General features: G+C 35.7%; 1 protein-coding gene across 2 annotated transcripts in view; it reads right to left on the bottom strand.

The window, feature by feature from the left end:
• Positions 1–24,415, bottom strand: part of LRRC49 (leucine rich repeat containing 49) — a 53,594-nt gene that overhangs the window by 15,570 nt on the left and 13,609 nt on the right. Inside the window, exons 8-11 of one of the 2 annotated variants that reach the window (XM_087743829.1) lie at positions 20,508–20,651; positions 16,416–16,477; positions 9,224–9,371; positions 1,807–1,890 (exon numbers count right to left, since the gene is read on the bottom strand). In XM_087743829.1, the coding sequence (XP_087599955.1) occupies positions 1,807–1,890; positions 9,224–9,371; positions 16,416–16,477; positions 20,508–20,651 (438 nt within the window). The remainder of the gene's footprint in view (positions 1–1,806; positions 1,891–9,223; positions 9,372–16,415; positions 16,478–20,507; positions 20,652–24,415) is intronic. The other variant, XM_087743830.1, reaches the window with a different exon arrangement.

Here is a 24,415-nt window from a genome sequence, read left to right as displayed (position 1 = left end):
TTAACTATGAAGAAAATCCTAGAGTTCACAACTTTTTTCACTGGGCATTGTATCTATGAGCAGATTTGTTCCTTTCAATTCAAACGTGCAGAACAGGAAAGAAGAAACCAGAATCATAACACACAAGAACAAAGGAAAAGTATACAAAAATCACTGAATCATGCAAAAGATATTGGTATTTGGCTCTTATGCCACCTATTTGAAGATAAGAAAGATACCTTGATTAAAATAAAAAAAAAATCTACAATTTAATGTTGAAATCTGAGTAACAATGGCATTATACATTAAAATTTTTTTTTTTCTTCTACGGGAAGTTTCCACTAGCAAAATGCACTGAGAAATCTAGGCCATCAAGACAAACAATCCCTCTGCTACAAGGAAACATCACATCAATGGTTAAAAACATGAACTACAAATAAACACTTTCAATAAACAGCTACTTTTTTTCCAGTCCAGAGACACAGTTAGCTTTTCAACAGCATAAAATAACAGCATGTGTGAATATTATTTACCGATTTCCCATTTCTTTACGTTGCTAAGAACTGGCACCAAAACTTCAAACCTGAAGAGACTTTAAATACATCGGTATCTTACAGGAAAAACAAACCAAAACCAAACACACACAAAACCCCCCAAAAAACCACAAACCATGACACTGCTCAAAAAAAAAAAAAAAAAAAAGGATGTATTTAAGACTTTTTTGTGGGGTTTTCTTTGTGTTTTTTTTTGTTTGTTTTTTTTAAACAGAAATTCAAAATATATATGGATACAAATATACAGGAAACCAAAATACATTCTCAGGCACTAGACATGGAATTCTTCTTTTCCCCATTCATATTATTTAGGCTCTTGGAGGTTTTTCTATATACTTAAAACGTCTTTTTAATATACTCCTAACATTCTGTTTGTGTCTTTTTATTTTTCAGTTATATGTATTTGCTACACTTCTTACAGCCTCCTGCAACTACGTTCAGTCTAATCCCCCTCATTAAATATGTTTTTACCTAGGCAACCTAACAATATGGACACATGAAAATTGTTTGTTTGTTTGTTTGTTAACCTGCCAAATTGAAAGAGTTTTTTTTTATACAACCATTACCGGAAGACAAAAAGTTTTAGGGACCTCTCTTTCCTCTAAAGAAAAATGATGCGGACACAAATGGCGATACTCACACAACAAATGAAACGCAGATACTCTTAGATCCTTGAACTTTGGTCTCCTATTAGCAACATGGGTCATTTAGTCACCAGCCCCATGAGAGTATTCTGGAGTGCACCTCAGTCTCCCCTGTTAGAGCTATTCCATCTCATGTATATAAGCATTTACCAGGCCAGGTGGTCTGGTAGGTAAGCATTCTTCTGAAAAAGACGACAGCTGGAGTCTAGCTGCTGCTCTGATGACTGCTTAACTCTTTCTACAAAAAGGAACAACTTCAACAGGAAAGAATGAAGGAAAAACTACTTCAGAACACCCTGCATGGCAGCAGTTAGAGCACTCACCTGAAATGGGGGAGACCAAGTTCAAGGAATTTGAAATCACTGAAATGTCCTTTACTTTACTCTGGATTTACTTTATCTCTGGATTTGTGAAAATGAAGTCTGCCATCCTTTTACATATATCTCACTCATATTCAACTGGGGTTTTTTTGCTAAAGTATAACTCGCATAGTTGACTGAAGCTGTAAAAAAAAGTTTAAAGAGACAGAGGCATATTGGGATATGTAAGAACTACGGCAAAAAACATTAGGATATAGATTATTGCTGTAAACTGTTTTACAGTAGGCTTAGAACAGCCACAGAAAATACCTTAAGCAAGGTCTGTTTATGGCTTTCACGCTTCCTTTCTTCCTCTTTCCTTGCTGCAACAGATGCCATACGTCTTTCTTCTTCCTGGATGGAAAAAAGAAACAGCTTCATAAAAGGAGGAATTAATCAGGTTCTGAAAAGTATTACTGACAAATTATTAATATATTTTTGTGTTTGTATTTGAAACGCAATTTTTAATTTTAATACAATTTTAGGATTTTTAACATTTTAATGTTTCTAAACATTATTAAAACAATAAAATAGGTAATGATAAATAAATCAAACAATACAGAAATAGATAACTACTCAGATGCAAATGCGGAAGATAAAGCTATTTAAAACTAGTATTTGTAAGGGTCTTTGGAAAAAAGTATACAGCATATGGTGAGTATGACAGTGAAAAAGAACATTTGTAAATATAACAGTGCATTATATCTTTGTAGTAGTTTTTGCAATTAGTAGAATTTTTTTTATAAGAAAAGACAGAGCGAATGAGCTGAACTCTATTTATGCTCGAATCATAATCTAAGATTGATTTTGATCATTATAAACTGTTTCCAGGGGCTTACTTTTCTCAATCATGAACAGAACTTGACAAGAAAAACAATATTATCAAAGTTAACTATAGTACATTAACATTATTTCTCATCAATATTATTACCTATTCAAGAAGAAGTTTCAAGAAGAAAGCCATTGATTCCTCAATAATTAAAGTCACGTAAGTGAAGATGCTTAATTTTCCTGGTACAGCAATTTAATGCTGCAATACACCCATATTAGGTTGAATGGTCCCTGTTTACAGAAGTCTAAACGTTCTCACAGCACAGTATTTTTAGTACATATATTTTCCAAGTAACAAAAGAAATGTTCACTATGAAGTAAAAAGTGTACAGTCCTTCCAACACAAATATTTGGGAAGCATACTTTAACTTATTTTGATTTACTTCACTTGCCATTTGGGTGTTTCTATTAAAGTATCTTCCCAGAACATACAGAAAGTGTTTTGATTTCCCTCAAAATAGAAAGCCCCTGCCTTAACCTTTTCAATTTCACTTTCCAGGAAGTTATGTGTTAAGAAAATTAACAAACAAAAATGAACAGAAAACATCATCAACCATGAAGACATATCGATATGTCAAAGTTTCTATATAAATAAAACATCCTACGTTTAGAGCATTGTAAGAAACCCTAAGCACATGGGTGAATGCTTACTGGACGATGAAATAAAACAGGATCATCACACTTAGCATCGCTATTACATTTTTAAGAAAATAATTTCCAAAGCATAAGAAGTTAGGTTCACATAGCAAACTTACTCTTATCCGTGTACAGCTCCCCTGAAACCCACTGACATACCATGAATTTTGACACCAATCTGAAAGGTGATTAAACAACAAACTTCCAAATTGTTCCTCCATGACTTTAACCTAATATGCATATATTAAATAAGAGGAATACCTTAATGCAGATTAAGGCATGAGGCTTTGGACAGAGTAAGCTTCTCTAACCCAACTGTATGCAAGAATTTCCCTGGAACGCTAACTAGAAAGCCTGACTTTTTTCTTTTTTGTTCTGAAAGCAACTTCTGGCCTTTTGAGGGTGAAGTTTTGTTAGCAGCCTCCTCGGCTACTGGGCTCTTCGGTTCTTCCTAAGCAGAGTATTACCAAGGCGCTGGTGTCATAAAATTACAGAATAATCCAGGTTAGAAGGGACCCCAAGAGGTCATTAGTCCATGTTGATGATGAACAATAAATAATTAATTAAATAAAATGACAGACAGATACAGAAGGCGTTCTAGATCCTAATACAACAAAATACCATGCAATGAAACCCAATACCTGAATGAGAGAGCGCAGGGGGAGGCTGTGAAAATCGTTAAACAAACCCCATGCAGGTAATACGCCACAAATATGAGTATATAATTAATAATGCAAAATAAAAATGTACTGTTCAGCAAGAGATGATTCAAGATGTTAAGAACTACAAACACGACTGTCATGACAGCCATTTACCCCAATTACATGTTACAGTGTACTAAGTTTGTGTTTACTTAAAAAACCCTGAAGCCTTAAAATACAAACACTAGCAAAAAAAAATTTTTTTTCAAGCTTTAAGGCAAACATCCACAAAGTTCCCTAATTCAGTTTTCCCTCAGCTTCCACAAATATCTCTTCTTACTCTGTCTTCCATCTCAAAGCCTTCCCTTAGTCCAGCCCAAATGCACACTTTATGACACCATCTTCCATATGTGAGGGTCTACTGCTCTCATTCAAGTCAGTCCAGTACTTTCCCTGCCAACAGTCTCAATACAAAGAATGAAATTAACTAATCCAAATCACATTCTAACAAGAGTCTTTTATTAACTAAGACTTTTTTCTTGATCAAGAGTTCATCCTAATTACAGACATTTAAAAAATACTATTTCTTTTACAAAAGAAATTAGCTCAGCCTAAAAAGGAAATATATCCTAGTTTTACTCACTATTCATAAAGGCAGAATGACAAAGAAAACATCTGAAGAAAGATCGAGGGCCAAATCTGCTTTTTATGGAAATCAAATCCGTATATGTTTCTTGATTAATCTTACACAGCACATGCAATCCATCTTGAAAAACACAACATCCCCCCCAAAAAACATAAAAGTAACCCCAGAAAACCCACGAAGTTATAAAAAAAAGCCCTTAATAACCTTGCCACAATTCATTTTTACTATCACCCCTTCCCTTGTTTTAGCTCCATCTCTTTTGAAATTCTTCCTGTCTCTCTTTTTCTTTGTTCCCCCCCTCACTATTCTGCTGCTGTTGTCCATAACTTTGTTTTGTCTTTATATCAAACCCTGCTGGACAAGGGGCATGCTTTTCCAGAAGGCCGAAGTGCCAGATCATTACAAAAGGATTTGGATGTCCTCTTGTGTATTGAAATCTCCTCCATTTATTAGTTCTCCACTTCCCATCGAAGAGTGGGGGGGGAGAAAAAGAAAGAGGGCAGAAATATATTTCCTAAAGAAGCACAAGTCTTACTTTCTGCAATGAGATTTTGAGGCTGCAGGTTTACATTCTCAGCGTGAAGCAACAGTAGCGACAGAACACAAGAAGAATAAGGCACATTAAAGCTATTACCACCCTTATAAAAACTTTCCGTTAGAGCTGTACCAGAACTGTATCTGTAGCTTTGGCATGCTGATAGCTCCCCCTGCTGCTACATAAGCACTACCGTAACTGCAACACCACAGATTTTGGCCAAATTTATCATTGTATCATCAGTCTTTCAAAGAGGTAACATCCAGCAAGACCCGAGAAGGACCCTAAAGAGACCACAGTGGAATGCATGTATTCTTCCTCACTACAACTTTACTATTATTCAAATGAGGTTTTTTTTTCAACAAAGGATACCATTTAAGTCACAGGAGAAAAAGATGCTAAGTTAGCACACAAGGAATGCAGCATTTCATTTCCATAGTACATCTACCTTAAAATTATTCAAATAATTTTACTGTAGATTAGAAACAGCTATAGTATACTTGATATAAACTACTTTAGATAATGAAAAAAAAAAAAGGGAGAATATGAAGAATGGCCTGGAACACACATTTAAGCTTTCAAGGCATAAAGAGACTCAGCACAGTACACTTAAAATACACAAAATTCAGCTCACTTATACTTGCAGAAAGCAGACTACTTTTTGTTATGTATACCACAGAGGCTGATCTTACACAAGAATGAAGTAAGAATGTAAGGATGTTTCTAGTAGAAATATAGCCATGGAAAACAGCAAGTACAAAATTTTTGACTAATCATTAAGTGATATTTCACAATGAGATACATCTCCATTTTTTACTTTTGGTATTAAATTTACTATATTTTCACAAGACCTGATTTAAGAGAGAGGATTACGATCCACAAGAATGACTTTAGAAGTGCCTGAAGTAAAAATTAGGGATCCTTCCCTAAAAAACACTTCACAGTGGTGATGGAATCGATAATGAATTCTGTTCTGGATAAAGCAGTAGGACCTACTCCCTGATCAGCAGAGAAATGTCTAAGCAAATAATCAAAACCAAACACAGCTCTCTAAGCATCCAAAGCCTATAAAACCTCAATGAAAAGAAGCAAAGTTTTACTGTTAAAAATATGCAGCTTGTCTTTCAATTTGGGAATGACAGCACATTTAGGGAAAAAAAAAATATATATATACACTATATATTATAAATACATACACATATAAATATATATATACACACACACACTTAGCAAATTCTGTTGAGAAAGTGTATTTGAAGTGACAAGATAGCAAGTGTTCCTTGTTAAATAATTTCTCAGTAAGAAATATGTACACTATCTGCTTATTGTTATGAAAGCCTGGAAAAAGAAAACGACAGGTCACAGCTAAAACGTAAGCACCACTGGATAGGTCCGCTTTTTCAAAAGCTCAAACTACAACACACATGCAAAAAGCTTCAATGCCCAGAAAAACAGCCATTATAGTATGTTAACCAAACAATGTAAATGACTACATATGCAACCTGAGACTGCTTTGATTGTAACACGCTTCAATTTCACAGAAGCCTATTTCATTGAGCCATGAATCAAGTCACATTAGTCCGCCGTAGCTGTGAGGTAAATGTGTTAACTGCTACAGACAGTTACTGATGGTTAGCACAGGTGACGCGCAGTAATCTGTCCAGCCACCGTAATTCAGCCTCCTTCCCACTCTTTAAGCCTCTAGATTGATCTATCAAAGTTTGAGGAAGTAAAAGGTTTCCATTGAGTTGATGTTTTACATACACAAAGTGGATGGGTTTTTCAGCTGAAAATCCTTTTCCAGTGTGTACAATGAATACATGTTTACAGTCTTACAGTGAAACTCGTTACAGGTGACTAACCTCCACTGATTTCACCACCAATGGGGCCATACCTCAGTGGTCCAAGAGTTTAAATCTTACATTCAAAAATGGCTTATGAATGAGATGGCCTAAGAAAACACGAACTTCCTCATGGGTCGGGGTTTAAAAGTTGTCATAATATGATGCAATCCTTTGAATAAAGGCAAATCTGCCCTGACTTAAGAAATATTAGAACAATTACAATGCAAAAAAGTTTTATTCAAAGTGCAGAGTATCTGATTTTCATGGTAGCTATATGTTTCTGAATAGCTCCCTAAGGCAGAGGCAGTTACCACCAGACTTTTGCTCCAAGGTTCCCTTTCTCCAGAGAATCCTATAGAAAAGGCCTGGCACCAAAGAGTATGCATCTTCTTGAAAACCAATATGAATAAAGCTTCAAAGTCTCTTACAAACTTTTGAAAATATCCTTCATATTTTATTTTCTTGAAACAATTTTCTTGTCCCAGTGAAGCCAGCAAGTAAAAGTTAAAAGCAGAAGTCATAATTGTGTAAAGCTCAGTTCTCGTGCAGAAGAGCTTCTGAACAGGTTAGTGAAGAATTCCTAGTCAGAAATAACCAACATCCTGGTCCAACTCTCAGTTCTTTAACAAGAGAAAGCAACGCTTAAGTTCAAAATGGTCTGGACGCTCTTCAGACTAATGAAGAAAAGATCCTATAAATGTAATTAGAGTTCAGGCATACTAATCGAGTGAGAAAAAGCACATACCCAATATTGTACTTCCATTCCCCCACCAAGTTACATTTACCCTTACAGCCAATGGTAATAGCATGTTGCATTACCAGGCAGAATAGCTGGATTTGGCCTTGCCAACTCTCTAATTTCATCAGAGATCTCATGATACTTGTTATTTTTCTTAAAAGCTCAATTTCTTAAGTCATATGATTATCTGGGTAACACAGTTTTTATTGGAGAAAACATAGCACCCTCCACGTGGAGAAAATGTTTAAAAAAGTTCTCAAGCCTCAAAAACCAGAAGGCAAATAAAAAGAATGCACAAGACATTCTTTTTACAAGTTGATTTATGAGCAGCACAACTGGTGAAGCCTGGTTTTCTGTCACTTTTTGTCTTGCGGTTGATTCTCTGATGTTTAACAAGGTGCGAACCCAGATTAAGTTCTTCCCATGGCTATACATTTCTAATAGTTTTTTTCCCCATACAGATCCCATAGAGTCTAAAAAGTAGTTTGAGCTCTTTCTACAGTTTTTCCCATCACTGAGAGTTCTACCAGGATGTGTCTCCTCTCGAGAAGGGGCGGAGGGGAAGGAGGGAGAGACTTTTTCTTTATGTGACTCAAGTTTCTGAAATAATACTGAGGAAATGATCTTTTTAAAAGCAAAGCAATTAACAAGTATTCAATTAACTCAGTATAAATTTGCAAAAGATAAAAGGAAAAACAACCCATAGAATACCTGCGAACAAACAAGTATTTAGTATTTTCGATGCTGGGAGTAAAACTCTCATGTCCCAAAGCACTTAATTTTTAAAGTTAATGTTTTCCACATACATGTTATATTTTACATCATAATTGGCTCTATTTTATACTCATGGTGGATTGGCTACAGGACAACATGATAGATGGTAAAACAGCAGGTGCAATTTATAATGCAGTACAGCCTTTGTACAAAGCAAATGAGCATTTAAAATAAGGTACATGTATCAGCACCTGGTCAAAAGAGAGAACACTGCAACACTGTTGCTTGTAGAGCATACTATATTTGTTATCTTGCTGTTGGATGCATTTCTCTTGTAAGAAGGTCATGCTTACACATCACTTTTGAGTAGACACAGAAGAAATGGCATGGCTATTCCTATATTAAGAGATAAAATAGTTGATTTAATGGTAAGGCCCCCAGTGACTGCCCTTCATCCTCTACCTTACAGTGTATTTTCAAGAAGTCTGTAGGAGACTTAGCTGTCTGCAAGTCCTCTCTTCCTTATCAGGGTTACTTGAACATGAGCAGCAGAGACAGAAATGAATAGGGAGAGTAGGTTAAGTAAAGAAGGGAGAAATACAGACACACACACACGCAGAAACAGTGTGGTCACCAGGTTTCCTTAGGGAGGCAGGCTAAAGAAACTAACAAGACTTTTTAAATGAGAAAAGATACCAACAACACCAATTTTAGGGTAAACAGACTATTCCTTTGGAAGAAATATGCTGTCCCTTTTCAGCTATAGAGCAAACCAATAGAGACTGTGTTGAGAAAGTTCTAACCAAAGGCTTTGCAGATTCTCTCACGTCACCTGGCAATTGATCACACGGTGTTTACTAATGGAGAGTTTAAGCATTTAAAAATAAACATGTTAAAATGAAGTAAAAAAGCACACCCTTACATAATACTGAACAAAAGAAAAAAGGTTAAAGTTTTAAATATTGCAATGTCTATACACTGTTCAATTCCATACTAGATTAAGAAAAAATTGTGGTATTTTTAATATATACACAGAAAACCCTACACTTTACTTCTGAATTTAAGGATCTAGTAAGTTTGACGAAAACAGAAATTTCTTACTGTGATTCTCTTCATATCTAGCTGTCGGAGCTGCATCATATGATGGAGAACAGTGTGTTTGTACCATGTCTCCTGAGCTATTGGATTGCCATCAAGGGTGATATCTGACAAAGATGAGGAATCAGCAAGGCACAGAATATCCTCAAAACTGTAACCAAAAAAGTTTAAAGTTTTAATGTCATAGAGTAGGAATAATTTTGAGATGGAAGATTTTATTTCTTAAGGATAGAGCATTAGTATTTATCTGTACTGAAAAAACCCCACCCATCAATATTGTGTATGATAAATCAAATTATAACCATTTTGAAATACCAACAGCTGCTGCGGTTAAACTTTTTAGTCTCTTCACATACAGGTAAAAAGAGATGCAGAATAAGGAGAATTTGTTAAATATAGGAGTATAGTTTCACCTAAACCCCCCCTAAAATAGGATACATATCAACTCGTATTAAAAAAAAAAAAAATTACTAGGCGTATTTGCCATCAAAGCCAGCATGAAAACCATGGAAAATACAAGAAAAAAGACAACCACAATTACCACAGAACGATCCTGGATGTTCACGACATCATTAAATACAGGAAGAAAAACAATTACAAAAGCATCATATTATCTTCAAAACAGATCTGTCTATTGTTCCAAGTTCAGTCTACAAACACTAACAAGTTGGCTTTTTAGACAACATCTGATTTGGTTTCCTGACAAAAATAACTGGCCTGTGTAAAATGTATTTAGAGATGTACAGCCTGTATCATGTTCCTTTCGTTGAAGTTGGCATGTGAAAAGAGAGCAGCTGCCTCAGATAAATAGTATTTTTGAACAACAGAGAACTATTTAAGTTGATTTCAAAAAAAGCTGAACAGTTACAGAAGTAACTTTGACTCCAACACCTTTTAAGAAATTGATTACAGTGTATAAACATACAACTGTGCACCCCATCCTTATGCAGTCTGGCCTTCAAAAGTTGAGTCTGTGTTACGAAGTTAAGTAAGTTCAAGTGGAAAGTATGAAATAATTTGACTAGGTACTTTGGAGAATGAAGTTAAAAATCTGAAAATTACAAAAGAATCAATGATGATCACAAAAATATAAACAGAGGAACACTTTACTAGATAAACAAATACTTAATGACATTCTGAAATAAGAGACCATTTCTGAAGTAGAAAATACAGAATGATTGCCATTTTTTTAATATTCAGACAATCTTACTGATTGCATCAACTGGTTATAGTTTGTCTCACTCTTGGTGGTAGGAAAAGTCTTCCTCCACTAATACTTGGAAGGATACCAAACCTTAAGTATGCCCTGAACTTAGGGATCAGAAATCATATGCAGTACAGATGCTCATATTAAAGACTGTCATTGAATGAAGTGGCAACTGCTTCTTGTGGTTTAACCCCAGTCAGCAACCAAGCACCACACAGCCGCTCGCTCACCCTTCCTCCACCCCGGTGGGATGGAGGAGAGAATCAGGAAAAAAAAGTAAAACCCATGGGTTGAGATAAAGACAGTTTAATAGGAGAGCGGAGGAGGAAAAAATAACAACAATGATAAAAGAATATACAAAACAAGTGATGCACAATGCAACTGCTCACCACCCGCTGACCGATGCCCAGCCCATCCCCGAGCAGCAATCCCTGCCCCCACCCAACTCCCCCCAGTTTATATACTAAGCATGACGTCATACGGTATGGAATGGCCCTTTGGCCAGTCTGGGTCAGCTGTCCTGGCTGTGCCCCCTCCCAGCTGCTTGTGCACTTGGCAGAGCAGGGGAAGCTGAAAAGTCCTTGACTAGTGTGAGCACTACTTTGCAACAACTAAAACACCCATGTGTTATCAACATTATTCTCATACTAAATCCAAAACACAGCACTATACCAGCTATGAGGAAGAAAATTAACTGTATCCCAACCAAAATCAGGACACTACCTTTATCATTGGTATCACCCAAGTTTCAAAAAAGCATACAATAATCTGCTGAGGACTAACATTCAGCTGCAAAGGGCTTCAGGTCTACCAGAATGTCAGGTTTTAAAATCAGCTATCCCCGAAAGATTCTAGGCATTAGATAAAACAACTTCTGGAAAAACAACAAAAACAACAAAACGGATAAAATATAAAAATAGTATCACCAAGTAGCAATCAATCTCAACCAGCAGAAGAAAGGCCTGGATAACAGCATAAGAGATCAGGAGTAAAGAACAGAAATCACCCAATACAAATCTCAAAGAAACCAACACAACTAGCACAGCATGCAAGTAACTTCTACACAATATACCCAATGGATGCAGCAGAAAAATGACAGAGTGAAGTGGAAGATACTACTACCTTTCTGCTTAGTGTATTAAAACAACATAAAAACTGATGGAAAATGAACTATGTACAGATTCCAATGAAGGCAGTCAAGGTGCTTAGCGTATCTGAAGAATTGGGTGTTTTGTACATGTGGTTAAGATGACAAGTTTGATTATCATTTTCTGCTTCTTTTTGTGATTTGGTTTCCTTTCCATAAAACAGCTTGCGTAACCACATTTTTGGAAGATCAGGCTGACATATTACTTAAAATACATACTCACTATGTCCTGAAGATAAAAGATAACCTTCCCAAATGACACAGAAATTAGTAAAGCAAACTTGTAAACATGTTAGAATTAAAAAAAAAAAAAAAAAAAAAAAAGAAGATAACTACATTTCCATTGGGCTAGAATAGATTTTGCTTGACAAATATGAAAACTTTCTGGTCTTCAAAATGAGTTTCAAATAATGTAAATATATTTATTAAAAGCATTAAATATATTTACTCCAAGTACTTCCCACTAAACATTTAACCAAACAGTACTTCTGCCATTACACAGGATTTACCTATTTTTAATAAAACCAATCTCTTCGGGAAATGACAGAAAAGTTAAGTTTGCTAGTGTTTTCAAGACCTTCCACTTATACATACCACTGTGCTTTGAAATTCTCAGTACTTCAGCATACCAGAACCTTCATTCTGGAGCTAACACACATGTGCTTGCTTTATCTTGCTTTTAGCTGCTCAATTTTAGAGCAAAACAGTAGTGCAAAACAGCTATGTTTTCACACTTTTTTATACACATATGAAAAAGTTTTAGAATTTCAATGTAGAAAACTTAATATACTGTACTTGTCACACTGGCATCCCAATCCTAAGCCAAGCAAAGCTTTAATGTAATACACTTACCAAACAGACTGCATACTTTACAACCAAGCTTCTGTCTGCTTCCCAGCACGCACACTGCTGTGACAGAGCCAAGTGGTGACCACCCTACGGGAATCAGAGGCCATGTCTCAATGTTCTCTGTAGCCTCTGTTCACCACAAAGCAGTCTTTAACCTGCTCATGAAATACAAAGCAGCTGTGGATGATGCTGTTTCAGACTGCCTCAGTCAATCTTCATGAGTGGAATGTCTGCTTCTCTTTCCAAAAAAACCTTCTCCTGCAGGACTCCCACCAAACTATGTCAACCACCTCTCTTTCCCTGTCCTTCTTTCTTCCTAGATGAATTTATCTTTGCTAAAATTGTAGTTTCAGCAATGCAGAAAGAAGCTGTGAATTTGGGCTAAAGTATCAGTTTTCTGGAAATCTTTTCAAAATAGGTCAGTTTTACACTTTGTGTGCACGCTCAGAATCCTGCATCCAATTCTCCCCTCTGCCAGAGGGGATACAAACCCACTTCTGCTGCCTCATACAAGAACATGGCAATCACTAAGCATCAGAGTATTCTGGAGTGGTGTAAGCTCAACCGCCACCAGTTGAGACGCATTCACATTTACACATTTAGTAGGCAAGAACAGGACACAGGAACACTCGTCCTCTGTTCCAGCCTACTTGCTTAGGAAGACAGTAGTTCCTTCTCTACACATTTGCATGAATGACTTTTAAAGCATGTTCCATAAAGGGGAAAAACTCTGGAGAAGAGAAGGAAGGCAACATACTTGCTCGTCCGATAGAACACTCAAGAGGGAACTGTATGTTCAAAATATATTCAGTCAAAGAAGAACTTGGGTTTTCCCAGGTTTCTAACCACTAAACTACTGATGAAAACCGATGTTACCACAGTCAACCTTCCATTCCCCTTGTACTGCTCTCGTTCATGTATTTAACAGTGTATTTATAAATTTTCATTCTGCTAAGAATAGAAAGATATTTTCTTGTTTTTATTAGGCTAAGAACATTCCTTCTCTCAGGTTTCCAATTCAGCAACCAAACGAAGGAAAACAATTACGTGTCCTTTGAGCTTGTATCCAACTTTTTCCATATGGCTAGACAACCTGCCTTACTAAATGAAAAAGCCAACATAGTGCTGACCTGGACAGCAGTGTAACAGTGAAAATATGTATTTTGTTTCCAAGATTAAAAAAATGGTCTTCCCTGGTTTCACATTTTGAAATATGACGGATAACTCTCTTTCTGAATCTCAGTGGCATATCTTTCCTCAAGAAAGGTTTCTGTAATCTCTTCCCAGTACCACATGACAAATTTAAAATGGGATTTCTCTCCATTCTTTATAGCTAGTTCTAGAGATATATAGTATCTTCAGCCATCAGGTATGAATGCCTTCAGTTTGTAACTGCTAAATTTTTTTGGGCTGAAGCAAGAAGTAGGACTTCTTTTGTTTCAGATCAGCATCAACTTCTACAGCATTTGGTTTTACATTATATTATCTTGCCAATACATCTTTTTTTACTAAAAGCTCTGCAGAGAAGCAGCAGCATTTTGAGGCCTCCTCTGAAGCATGAGGGAAAAAGAATGTCAGTGATTAAACTCATGATAGATTCTCAGCCTTAAATAGTGACAATTTTTAAAAGGGATTCCCAAATCTTTTAGTGAAGTACTAATACATATATGTCACTGTTTCAATTTAAGACTCAAGAATTTTTGCTGACATACAAAAATAGGAAGCAGTAAAACTTTCCATGGGAGCACTGCCTCAAAAATGCTACCTTTTTTTAATGATCACAAATAAAACAGTTTAATGAACCTGTAACATAAATAAATCCATGTTTTGGCAATATACTTTGTTGTTTGTTTCCATTTGCAGGTTTTCTCTATGCACCTACAGATAATTAGAATATCTGTGTATCAATTTGTCTGAAGAAAAGTCAGTTTTATAGACACAGCTGTCTCTAGGAAAAATAACTTTAAAACTACCATTTGACACACAGTAAACCCAGGTAAGTGACTCAAAAACCACACAAAATCATTTAAAAGGGTCGTAGGAATGTTCAGATGTAGCACAGCAACTCACTAGTACTATGATTGCATATAACTTCTTTAGTCAGTTCAAACAGTATCAAGCCAAGTATCAGAACACAGATGGTCAACAGTATACTTTTATATTTAATCATTTTCTTGTTAGAAGACTTATCTACTACATAACTCAAAATTGGGAATTAATGGGGTTTTTAGCCTTCAAAACTGCTATATGCAATAGAAGGTTATTATTTAAAAAACCCAAGCTAAATGCGATCATCAAAAGCAATTTTTCATTAGTTTGGTTTAGAATAATGTCTAGCAAATAAAGAGTTAAACTGGTCCATCCACCTACCTACCCACATGTGTATACAAAATTTATAGAAGAGCAGTGTCTTTTGTTTGACGTTAAGATTTTAATTTTTATACCTATTCCAACTACATATTAAAACCAAATTATATATTTACATGAATGTTCTAAATAAGTATTTCTAGCTTACATGAAAACTAAGACTAGATTTATCAATAGCTCAACTGAAGTCCCAGTGAATAAATGACAACAATCATGATAAAGTACCAAGAAGCAAGCCACTGATGACAAAGTTTGAGAAATCTACTTTAAAACCTCACAGAAAAACATTTTTCCTTCTTTCAACACTGTAAAAATAACATGAATTTGCATAAAACAACATGAGAAAGGAGTCAGAAAGCTACACAAAATATACCAAGTATAGAAAAAGATACAGAAATTCTGCTGACTGCAGTGATGCTCCCTGATGGCAAGGGAGCCAGCTACTGCAGTCGCCTCATTGTTCTTGCCAAGCTAAGACATTTTTTAGAAAAACAGAAACAAAAGGCATGTTTCAATTCTGGAAATTATTCCAGAAAGGCAAAATGCTAAGCCCCTCTCTAGCAGATTAATTAAGGGAAAGGGATATTAAAGCTTCCTGCAGTTCATCGCTGATTTTTTTTTAAATGCTTAATACCCCTGAGTATTTAAGGGGATCTACTGCATTGGTACTTTAAGAACCTAAGGAACACAGACAAGTAGGTTGGAGCTGTCTGCAAAAAACATAATGCAGGTCAACTTAAAATGTTCAAGTAGCTATTACAAGAAAAGCTCATACTAAGTATAACATTTTACAGAGAAAGCAGATACCAAAAGAACAGCACAGTATTTCCACTAATTAGAGCATGAAGCATCCTTCCTCTATCCCACATCAAATTATTTGATTCTAAGCGAAGGTGGCTTGTGGTGATTAAGGGATTTAAAAAAAGGACATACGAAACTGAACATAATGCAGGCACTTTTTTTTTTTTTAAATATTGTCACTAGTATAAATGCAGACTCCAGAAATACAGGAATATGAAAAAGCATAGAAGACAAACATTTCTTTCTATTCATAACAAAATGCACTGAGTTACTTGAAACTATAGAAGCCCTGCTTTGAAAGTTGAGCTATTCTGCTTCTGCCATCTGGTTTGAAAGAGAAATAACCGTAAATATACCTTTCAGACTTTATTAATATATGGACAAGTAAAATACAAGCATGAAATAATCTAATCATCGTAAGCAGAACCTGACTCAGCAGTTTGTGTAACTCCATAAATGCAGTGACGATACAGTAAATATAGTATGTACCTTGTGTAATGTTGCTTTGATATCTAGTTTAACAGTAAAACAACATACTTAAAGCTATTTTTAATTTTGATCATCATTGTAAACAGTATATTTTTTAAATTAAAAATGTAAGTTTCTTGGTAGAATATTCATAGTACAACTACATTTAAATGCAAAGGGTTTCAAGAATTTTTATGTTTAAAGTAGAAAATACACAAAGGCTTGATTATGCTATCTGATATGTTAGGAAAAAAAAAAGTATCTGCACTCAGTGTTTGAATTTAAATTTTAATGAAATACAGCTCTAATAGGATACTTCAAATTACTGATAGGAAGCAAACTGCTATTTCCCTTACCTAGATATATTGTTGAAGCTGAGGAAGAGACGCTGGAGACAGGGCAAAGTATCCACATCTTTCTAGAAGGAAAGATAGAGGCATAAATTCAGTAGCTGAAAGTAGCTTTTGAACCTCTCTACTTTGCCTGATGAAATGCTTTCATTTCTATACGCTATAACCTTGCTGCAACATTGATTTCTGTTGAACGTGCAGCTCCATTTCTCCCTAGTGCAGACTGCAAGGGAGTGTTTCAGTGCAGATATCCACTCTGCAGAACAAGCTGCATCACTTGCAAAGCAAATGATGTTAAAGAAAAGAGGATAAGGCTGCTGCTGGTTTCTGAACAGGCTTTTGGGAAATAAGCCAAGGTGCTGTCTCAGCATTTAAGCTGCAGGATAAATACACTGCAAAAAAAAAAGTTTATTTTGCGACCACGCTGAAATAAGGTTTTTGAAGTGCAATATAGCAATGCCATTAGCACTACCGAACAGCAGTGACTCTTCTACCAGAGAATGATCTGAAGGACTCTGTCACCTTTACAATTAAAATTTATAAGAAGGAATTAGTTTCCAGAATGACTAATTGTGAATTTAATATATGCCTCTAAAGACCTTTGCAGAAAACCTCTAAATAGCAAACAGCTCAAATACTAGCAAGATGAAACATATCAAGTAAGATCAAACTTCATTTATGAAATACAAATCCATAATGGCCAGACAGCACAGTCTGCAGTGATTCATATACCATTCCGACTGCACACCTAACCCCTCAGTTATAAGTCTGCATCTCCTTATCCTACAAAGGAGCACACTCCAACTTGCAACCAGTGGACACAAACCTGTTACTTACAGCATGGGGAAGTGTCACAGGGCTCACTACTTTGATTTTAGCCACAAAATCAACTCTACAGCCCTTCCTCCCTCCATTTGAGTTGTGACATGTCTACATAGCATTCCAGAAACAAAAATAGTTCATTCTATCCGAACAGGTGAACACAAGGCAGCTCTAAACAAACTGTCTAGCTGCTATTAATGAAACACTAAATGTAAGCTAGCAAGCACTGCTAAGAGTCACAGCTCTGTATACAATAAGCAGGGCTTATTAGCTCAGGTCTGCAGTTGCAAAACTCCTGGTTCAGAGCTGTTCTGAACCCTCCCAGATCAGACCATGGAAAGACTGAGTTCACAACAGAATTACATCTGGACATCCCCTCTGTCCCTAAGACTACTTAGTGTGGATGCTTAAAGGGGTGGGTGCGCATGATACAGGTGGATATACACATGAAGACAGGCGTTATAGGGTTGTGCACAGTAACTCCTAGGCAGCAAGGATTTTAACTAATCAAAGAATTGTGCATTGGAGAATACAAAGTGATTTCCGCTGAAGACAAATTTCCATAACTAGCATAATACATCAGAAGTCTCACAGGTGTGATAGCAAACACCTTACGTAGGACAGAAAAAAAAGCCTCCAGCTACTTCAGTTTTGACACAGTCATATAGGGCAGTGGAGATACAGGGCAGGAGTTCTTTTGTGAAAAGATGGTGAACACCTTGACCAGTCCTCCTTCAGGTCTAAGGTCAAGCTGCAGATGACAAAACCCAAAATTATAAGCTTTTAATACCTCAAAGCAATCAGGCAGGTCCGTCTTTCAAAAAAAAAAAATACAGTTCACCTTCCTAACAGTGGACCCTAATTCACAACTGGATGAAAAGTAAATAGACATTCCATATGTGCTTTTAATGCCATACGAGACACTTCGTAAGCATTTAGTCTGTCTGTTTGCTGTTCTTCAGAACAGTCAGACTTCTTGAAGACACTTCCAATCCTATAAGAGATTATTCTGCTATAAACCAAGCCTCAGGACTGCCTTTTTAAATCCTACAGCTTTGGATAAACTACAGTTCATTCTTACAAAAATAACTACCTGTCATTCAAGGATTTCAGTCTCTAATGAATACCTCAAAGACAAAAAATGGTCCCCAAATTGCTAATCTAAGGCCAGTGGATTGTAAGAGATGATTATATGTTTAATTGCTCAAACTATAAATCTAGCTGGACAACTTGAATTACTCAATATAGTTAACTGCAACAAGTATGGAGTTCAGTATGGAACCTCATTTTGTTTGACAAAGGAGAATATTATCTTTCCTACACAAGAATAACACACTTGGTGCCAGTGTGTGTGTTTATGTGTGTGTGTGTGAAAAATAAGGAAGGTTCACAAAAAATGTACTGGAAGTTATTTAAATTATATTGATTTTATTTCACAATTTTGCAAGGGCAAACTTTTTACAATTGAGGTTAAATTCTTTCATTTAAAGCAATAATCAAGTTTAAAAAGCTTGATTCATGATAGTGTTGTCACAGTAACTGAGTAACTAAAACACTGTCCAAAAACTAAAACACAGAAACCAAATTCTTTCAATGAACTCAGAGTAAAAATTTTGCAGTTAAGTGCTACATCATAACTATATCATGATTAAAATGACACACATCCCTGCACAGTCAGTCAACCATAAGAAAACCTAAACCTCATCTTAAAGGAAATAAATCTAAACCCCCTTCTTCAACTACGCAAGTACTCCAGCAATAACAACAATATCTTGGATATTCTTTCCATAAAGTGACACATTTTTTTTCTATGTTTCTGGATTTTCAGTAATTTCATATTGCAGCAGATTCTGAATTTCAATACAAAAGCAGTGCAGCTTTCATTTTTTCAAAAAAATTAAAACAAATTTAAGTAAAGAAATACATGTACATGGTTGTGCACAGAGAAAAAGACAATACCTATCATTAAAGTAAGAAAAAGATTTTATTGTAGGAAGATGACATATTTACTTTAGGTTTCAGACAGTATGACGTGTCCAAGATATGACTTAATATGATTTAAGAGTCCTCTAGAGGAAGGAGAGTTAGTGTCATCCTTGCTAAAATTACCATCCAATTAACAACAACAACAAAAAAAACCACCACACACACAACACACCATTCCATTAGAATTTAACCAGGGTAAAAAAAACCCAAAAAAACCCAACAACAAACAAAACACCAAACAATTAGACAAAATAAAGTACTTCCCTGAACAGAACATCATCTTCTGAAACACTGTCCAGGAAAGACTAAAACACTGCGATACAGCCCAGAGCCCAAGCCTGTAACTTACTAATTTAAATTTCATGCTGACTCTCCGTTTGTGACAACAGAAAGCAAGGAGAAAGTACAAGCTACACCTGAGAGGAGTGAAAGGACAATAGCTACAAGCAAGGAAGAGAATTACAGGTAACATAACTGATGTAGGGGGAAGGTACAGTAACAGAATCAGCAATGAGCAAAAGTTTCTTGTTTTTGAAGTGTAAAAACAATTCATATGGCAAGTAACAGAAATTCGAGAAAGGAAAGGCTCAGCAGCAATAAATAATCAATCAGTTCCTCAGCCAAGAACTAAAAATATTTAGGGCCAGAAAAATATAGCTATTTAAGTAGATTTACTGTATTATTTTAAAAAGGGCTTGTTCAAATAATCTACTTGCCATACTTGAAGTACAACTCAAATCGCAAAGTGAAAAGCTTTATTTTTTAGAACAGAGAGACTTACAATGCTAAGTTAAAGCTTAAATCAGGAAATTCTGCTTTTAAGATCAATACTTATTTTCTCTGCATTTGCCCCAGAAATATTCATAAGGAGATGAAATTTAAAATGGTCTGAACTGCTTAGCTGAGCTACAGAGATTGAGAGGGTTTGTTTCTAGGAAACAAACTTGTATGGAAGAAAAGTATCTAAATTTGTATGTTAGAACCACAAAGCTTCTTCAGAATCTCCCTCCGCCCTCTCCCAGAGAGCCATCATGAGCTATCAAGATTTGAATCACTACAAGTGATCATATTTAAACAAAATAACACCAAAAAAAATTGCTGTTTGTTTCACCTTTATCTTGCAAAAGTAAGTATTGCAGCAGAACAACATAAGCAACACAAGACAGGAAAACACATGATTTCACAAATCTGAAATGCTGATATGGTTTAAACAAGTTACAGTAATAGTGCATTTTGTTAAAAAAAAAAAAAAGAAAAATATAAGAGAAAAAAAACAGTTTTGTTCCTTACTATAGCAGAGACTTGATTATGACGAAGGTTGAGCTCTGTGAGCGAATCCAGTCCATTAAGGTTTTCTACAATGGTTAGAAGGTTCCTGGCAAGGTTTAAGACTCTCAGTTCACTCAAATGACTGATGTTTTCTATTTTAGTAATCTGTGAAAGAGGTATAATTATAAACATGTATACTGTGTTTTATAGATATACAATAGATATATGTAGCACAAACATGTTCTTTAAAAAAGTATACGTGAACAATCAACTTAATACAACAGCGTGCTTCTTGTGTATTTTTCTAAACCATGATAATCATGTCGTAAATTGCTGAAAACAAGCTACACTCTGCTAGAGGTTAGGTACTAGTATTCACTTCACTAATACCTTTCTAGTCATACTGCAGTAAAAATCAGTCAACGCTTCGTTCCTTACCATCAGGAACTAGGTTACTTCAGCTGCGCTGTTCTGTAGCAGCAACCTCAAAAACACTATAAAACTAAGATGACACTGATGATATCATGGTATGCCAAAATGGGGAAATTTTGTGCACAGTTGATCCTTAATCTGTCTGCAAAGGCACTCAAACACACATCCAAATCTCCTGGTACCTATGCTACAAGAATATGCAGCATCCTATCTCCCTACCATCACAGAACTCTGCACCAATTTCCCTTCACGCCTCTTAAGCCAGTAGCAGCATTCACAGCTCTATCTACAGGAGCTCCACAGACAGACCTTCAGCAGGTCATGAGGGCAGGAACCTGCTGTGAGTCAGGGGCAAGGAGCAGCCACAGCCCTCTGGAGAAGAAAGCAATTATTCTGAAATTGGAACTTGTAAGGAGGTTTTATGAGCAGGTAATTGCTAGAATCAGTAAGACATACTCAAAAGAGGAAAGAAAGCAGCAGCATCCTTAGTTTGGATACACAGCACATTTGTTTGACAGTCCCCAGCACTTCTTCAGCAACTCATGGCTTCCTGTGATTAGAAAATGGAGGGATCAAACAAAGCGACTAAACTAAACAGCCAGCCATCCAAGGTTTGTTTTTATACTTAACACCCTATTTTAAAGATTCAGGTGATATTGGGGGAAAAAAAAAAAAAAAAAAAAAAATCAAAAGAGTAATAATAGCTACTGCCCCTTAATTTTGACTTCTAGACATGCAACTGTGTTTTACCAAGGCATTAATTATTGCTCTGTCGACATAATCTGGGTTCATTTTCTGCTGTTTGTATTTCTCAGTGATCCACTCCAGGATCTCTATCCAGATACTTATTTCTCATAGTGGTCTGGGATCTGTCCTCTAGTATTTATCCAGACTTTTATGCAGGACTTGCATACAGCAACCTATCACGGAGAAGATGAAGTATTCCCACTGCACAGGGCGGATATTCCTATCATATTCTTACTGAAACCCAGGCTGTATGGCAGAAAGAAGGCAGCAGGTTTTCCTATGGAAAAGGCTTCAGCCTTCCACCATGTGTGGCAGTGCATCCAAGGATACAGTGCACAAAGCTACTAACAAGTATAACGAACGCTGTTTCAATTGGAAAGATCATCTGCTGGGCCACTGTAAACTCCCTTCAACACCCTCTACTCAGGCAGACTATTCCTCCTCAAAGCTGCCAACAGCACTTAGATGCAGACAAGCAAGACAGCGACTGGTGTCACACACCTTCCCAGTGATAATGAACTTTCTGATGCTTTAGACCAGTACAAATCTGGCCATGCCAATTTCCAAAAAGTGTCTAGCAGCTCCTGGAATGGGAGAAGAGGTAAGGTAGCTGTTATTTAACAGTTTCAGAACATATAATGTGGTTGGTGATTTTCATATATATACACACACACATATGTACACATATATATGTATGTATATATCTGTAACTGACATATAACTTGAATATGCTGCTATAAAAAGTATTTTAGCATTTATTCCATTAAAAAGCATACAAAAATAGCAAAATAAAAATTAAATAACATAAAACCAACTTTTGATTCAACTGCTAATTAAACTATTATGCATCATCCATTTATTTGCATTATATACAGAAATTAAAAATTATCAGGATACAAAAATATTACAGGAAAAGGAACAGAGAATGCCACCATTTAGAGCAATATATTTAGACAGAAAGACTTGTAAAAGCAAAGCCAAGAGCAGATGGTTAGCATGAAGAGCACAGACCTCTGCAGATGTCTGCTTAGCTAGAATTACAGTGTGCCACAATGTAGAATATTAATCCTGGAATTTTACTGCTACTGCAAAGATAATGATTTCATCAGCAATATATAGAGATACTCTTTATCACTTTGCTAAGTTTTAAGATTAACTCTACCGGATTTTCTCTTTTTCAATTATGCATGCACGCATGAAGATACACCAGCTTTTAGTACATTCTATTAGGTGCGGATTAGATAACAAACCATTATCGCGTCGTTTTAGAGTATTAAAATAATATTTCTTCTACTAAAAATAAATCATATCTATGACTATTTTCTATTAATTATAAATAAAGAAAGATTATTATTAACCATTTTTAGTTGCTTTCTCAAATACAAAAGTCAAAGACTTGTAAATATCGAACAGAAACACTATTACATTTTCTTGTTTGCTTGGATGTTTGAATACTTAGCTATGAAACAGATTTATTTCAGAAAAGATTGTTATGCACCACATTAATTATTGATGAGTGATCAACTGCACAAAAGTTGCATCCTTTAACACACATTTCTGAGATTACTGAAAAGAAGTCCATGCCTGAAAAAAATCAAGTTGCATTTTTTTTTTTCCTTTTACTTACAATCCTTGAACTTTTGGCAAGGAAAGTGATTCAGAGAATTAAACAGAACACAAAAAAATAACTCTAATGACTTTTTAAAGTTTAAAGCGTTATAGAATAAATTTAATTCTAAAAGTTAGAATGAAATTCAAGTTCAACTTGACTCAACTTTAATGCATTAGCTCATTGGAAGACAAAGCCAACCCTACCTAAAATAAAAAGGTTTTAAAGAGATTTATATAGAACATATACCATTTATACTATTTACCTTGACAGCAACGATCAAGCCAACCATCAGTGGTCTCTCCATAGACTATTCAGAGTGCTTGGAAGCACACTATTTAGAAATTAAATGTTTAGTTCAAAGTAAAGTGTAAGTTGTAGTGCATTAAATATACTGTGCACACAATCATGTGCAAGGTCTCTGAATGATGTAGTGTTTATGTCCATATAAGCATATTAATAACCACAGAAACAGTCTCTACGTAAAAATTCAATTAAATGTTATTAAGATGCTGCATTTTCTTACTTTTTTTTTTTTACTGGGCTGTATTAAAAGCAAGAGCCTTACTAAATCATATAGGAAAACAGGCAAAGAGTAGTAATATCACCAGGGAATTCACATTTTGTTGTTTTTGTAAAGCGTAGGCATTGAGTGCAATATTTCACTAGGCATTACATTGATTTTCTTTTTTTAACCTTCTTTTGGATAGTTATTATTTGAAGGGATTTTCTTTAAGTAGTAACACATTTAAAAGCTTGATTTGGGAAAAAAGAAATCACACAAGGTTTATCATTAAGCACTGTGGAATACTATACCTCAAGATCTTCTAAAGCACATCCAGTTCCCAGTACATTTCTCACTTGGGTGGGAGAAGTCTCAAAGTTCAGACCAAACCGTATAATCCAAAAAACCCAGCACCCAAGTAAATAAAAATGTTTTCCCAAAAAGTGAACAAAAAGGAAATTTTCCTCCTCCTGTATTTCCTCACCTCCAACCTCTTGGAAACATTCCAGTCTTAGAAGTTTCACAATCTGCATTCCATCTATGGGACTGATTTACACCCCAGGAGGGAGGGAGGGAGGGACTAAGACTGAAACAGGAAACCAGCTTTCCTCTTAACTGCTACTACTCCATGAACAT

Source organism: Nipponia nippon, unplaced genomic scaffold (genome assembly GCF_047370975.1).
Source record: "Nipponia nippon isolate SJK-2023a ecotype South Korea unplaced genomic scaffold, ASM4737097v1 scaffold_9, whole genome shotgun sequence".
Lineage (NCBI taxonomy): Eukaryota > Metazoa > Chordata > Aves > Pelecaniformes > Threskiornithidae > Nipponia > Nipponia nippon.
The sequence above is the reverse complement of the archived record's forward strand: the minus strand, read 5'-3'. Positions and strand labels throughout refer to the sequence as shown.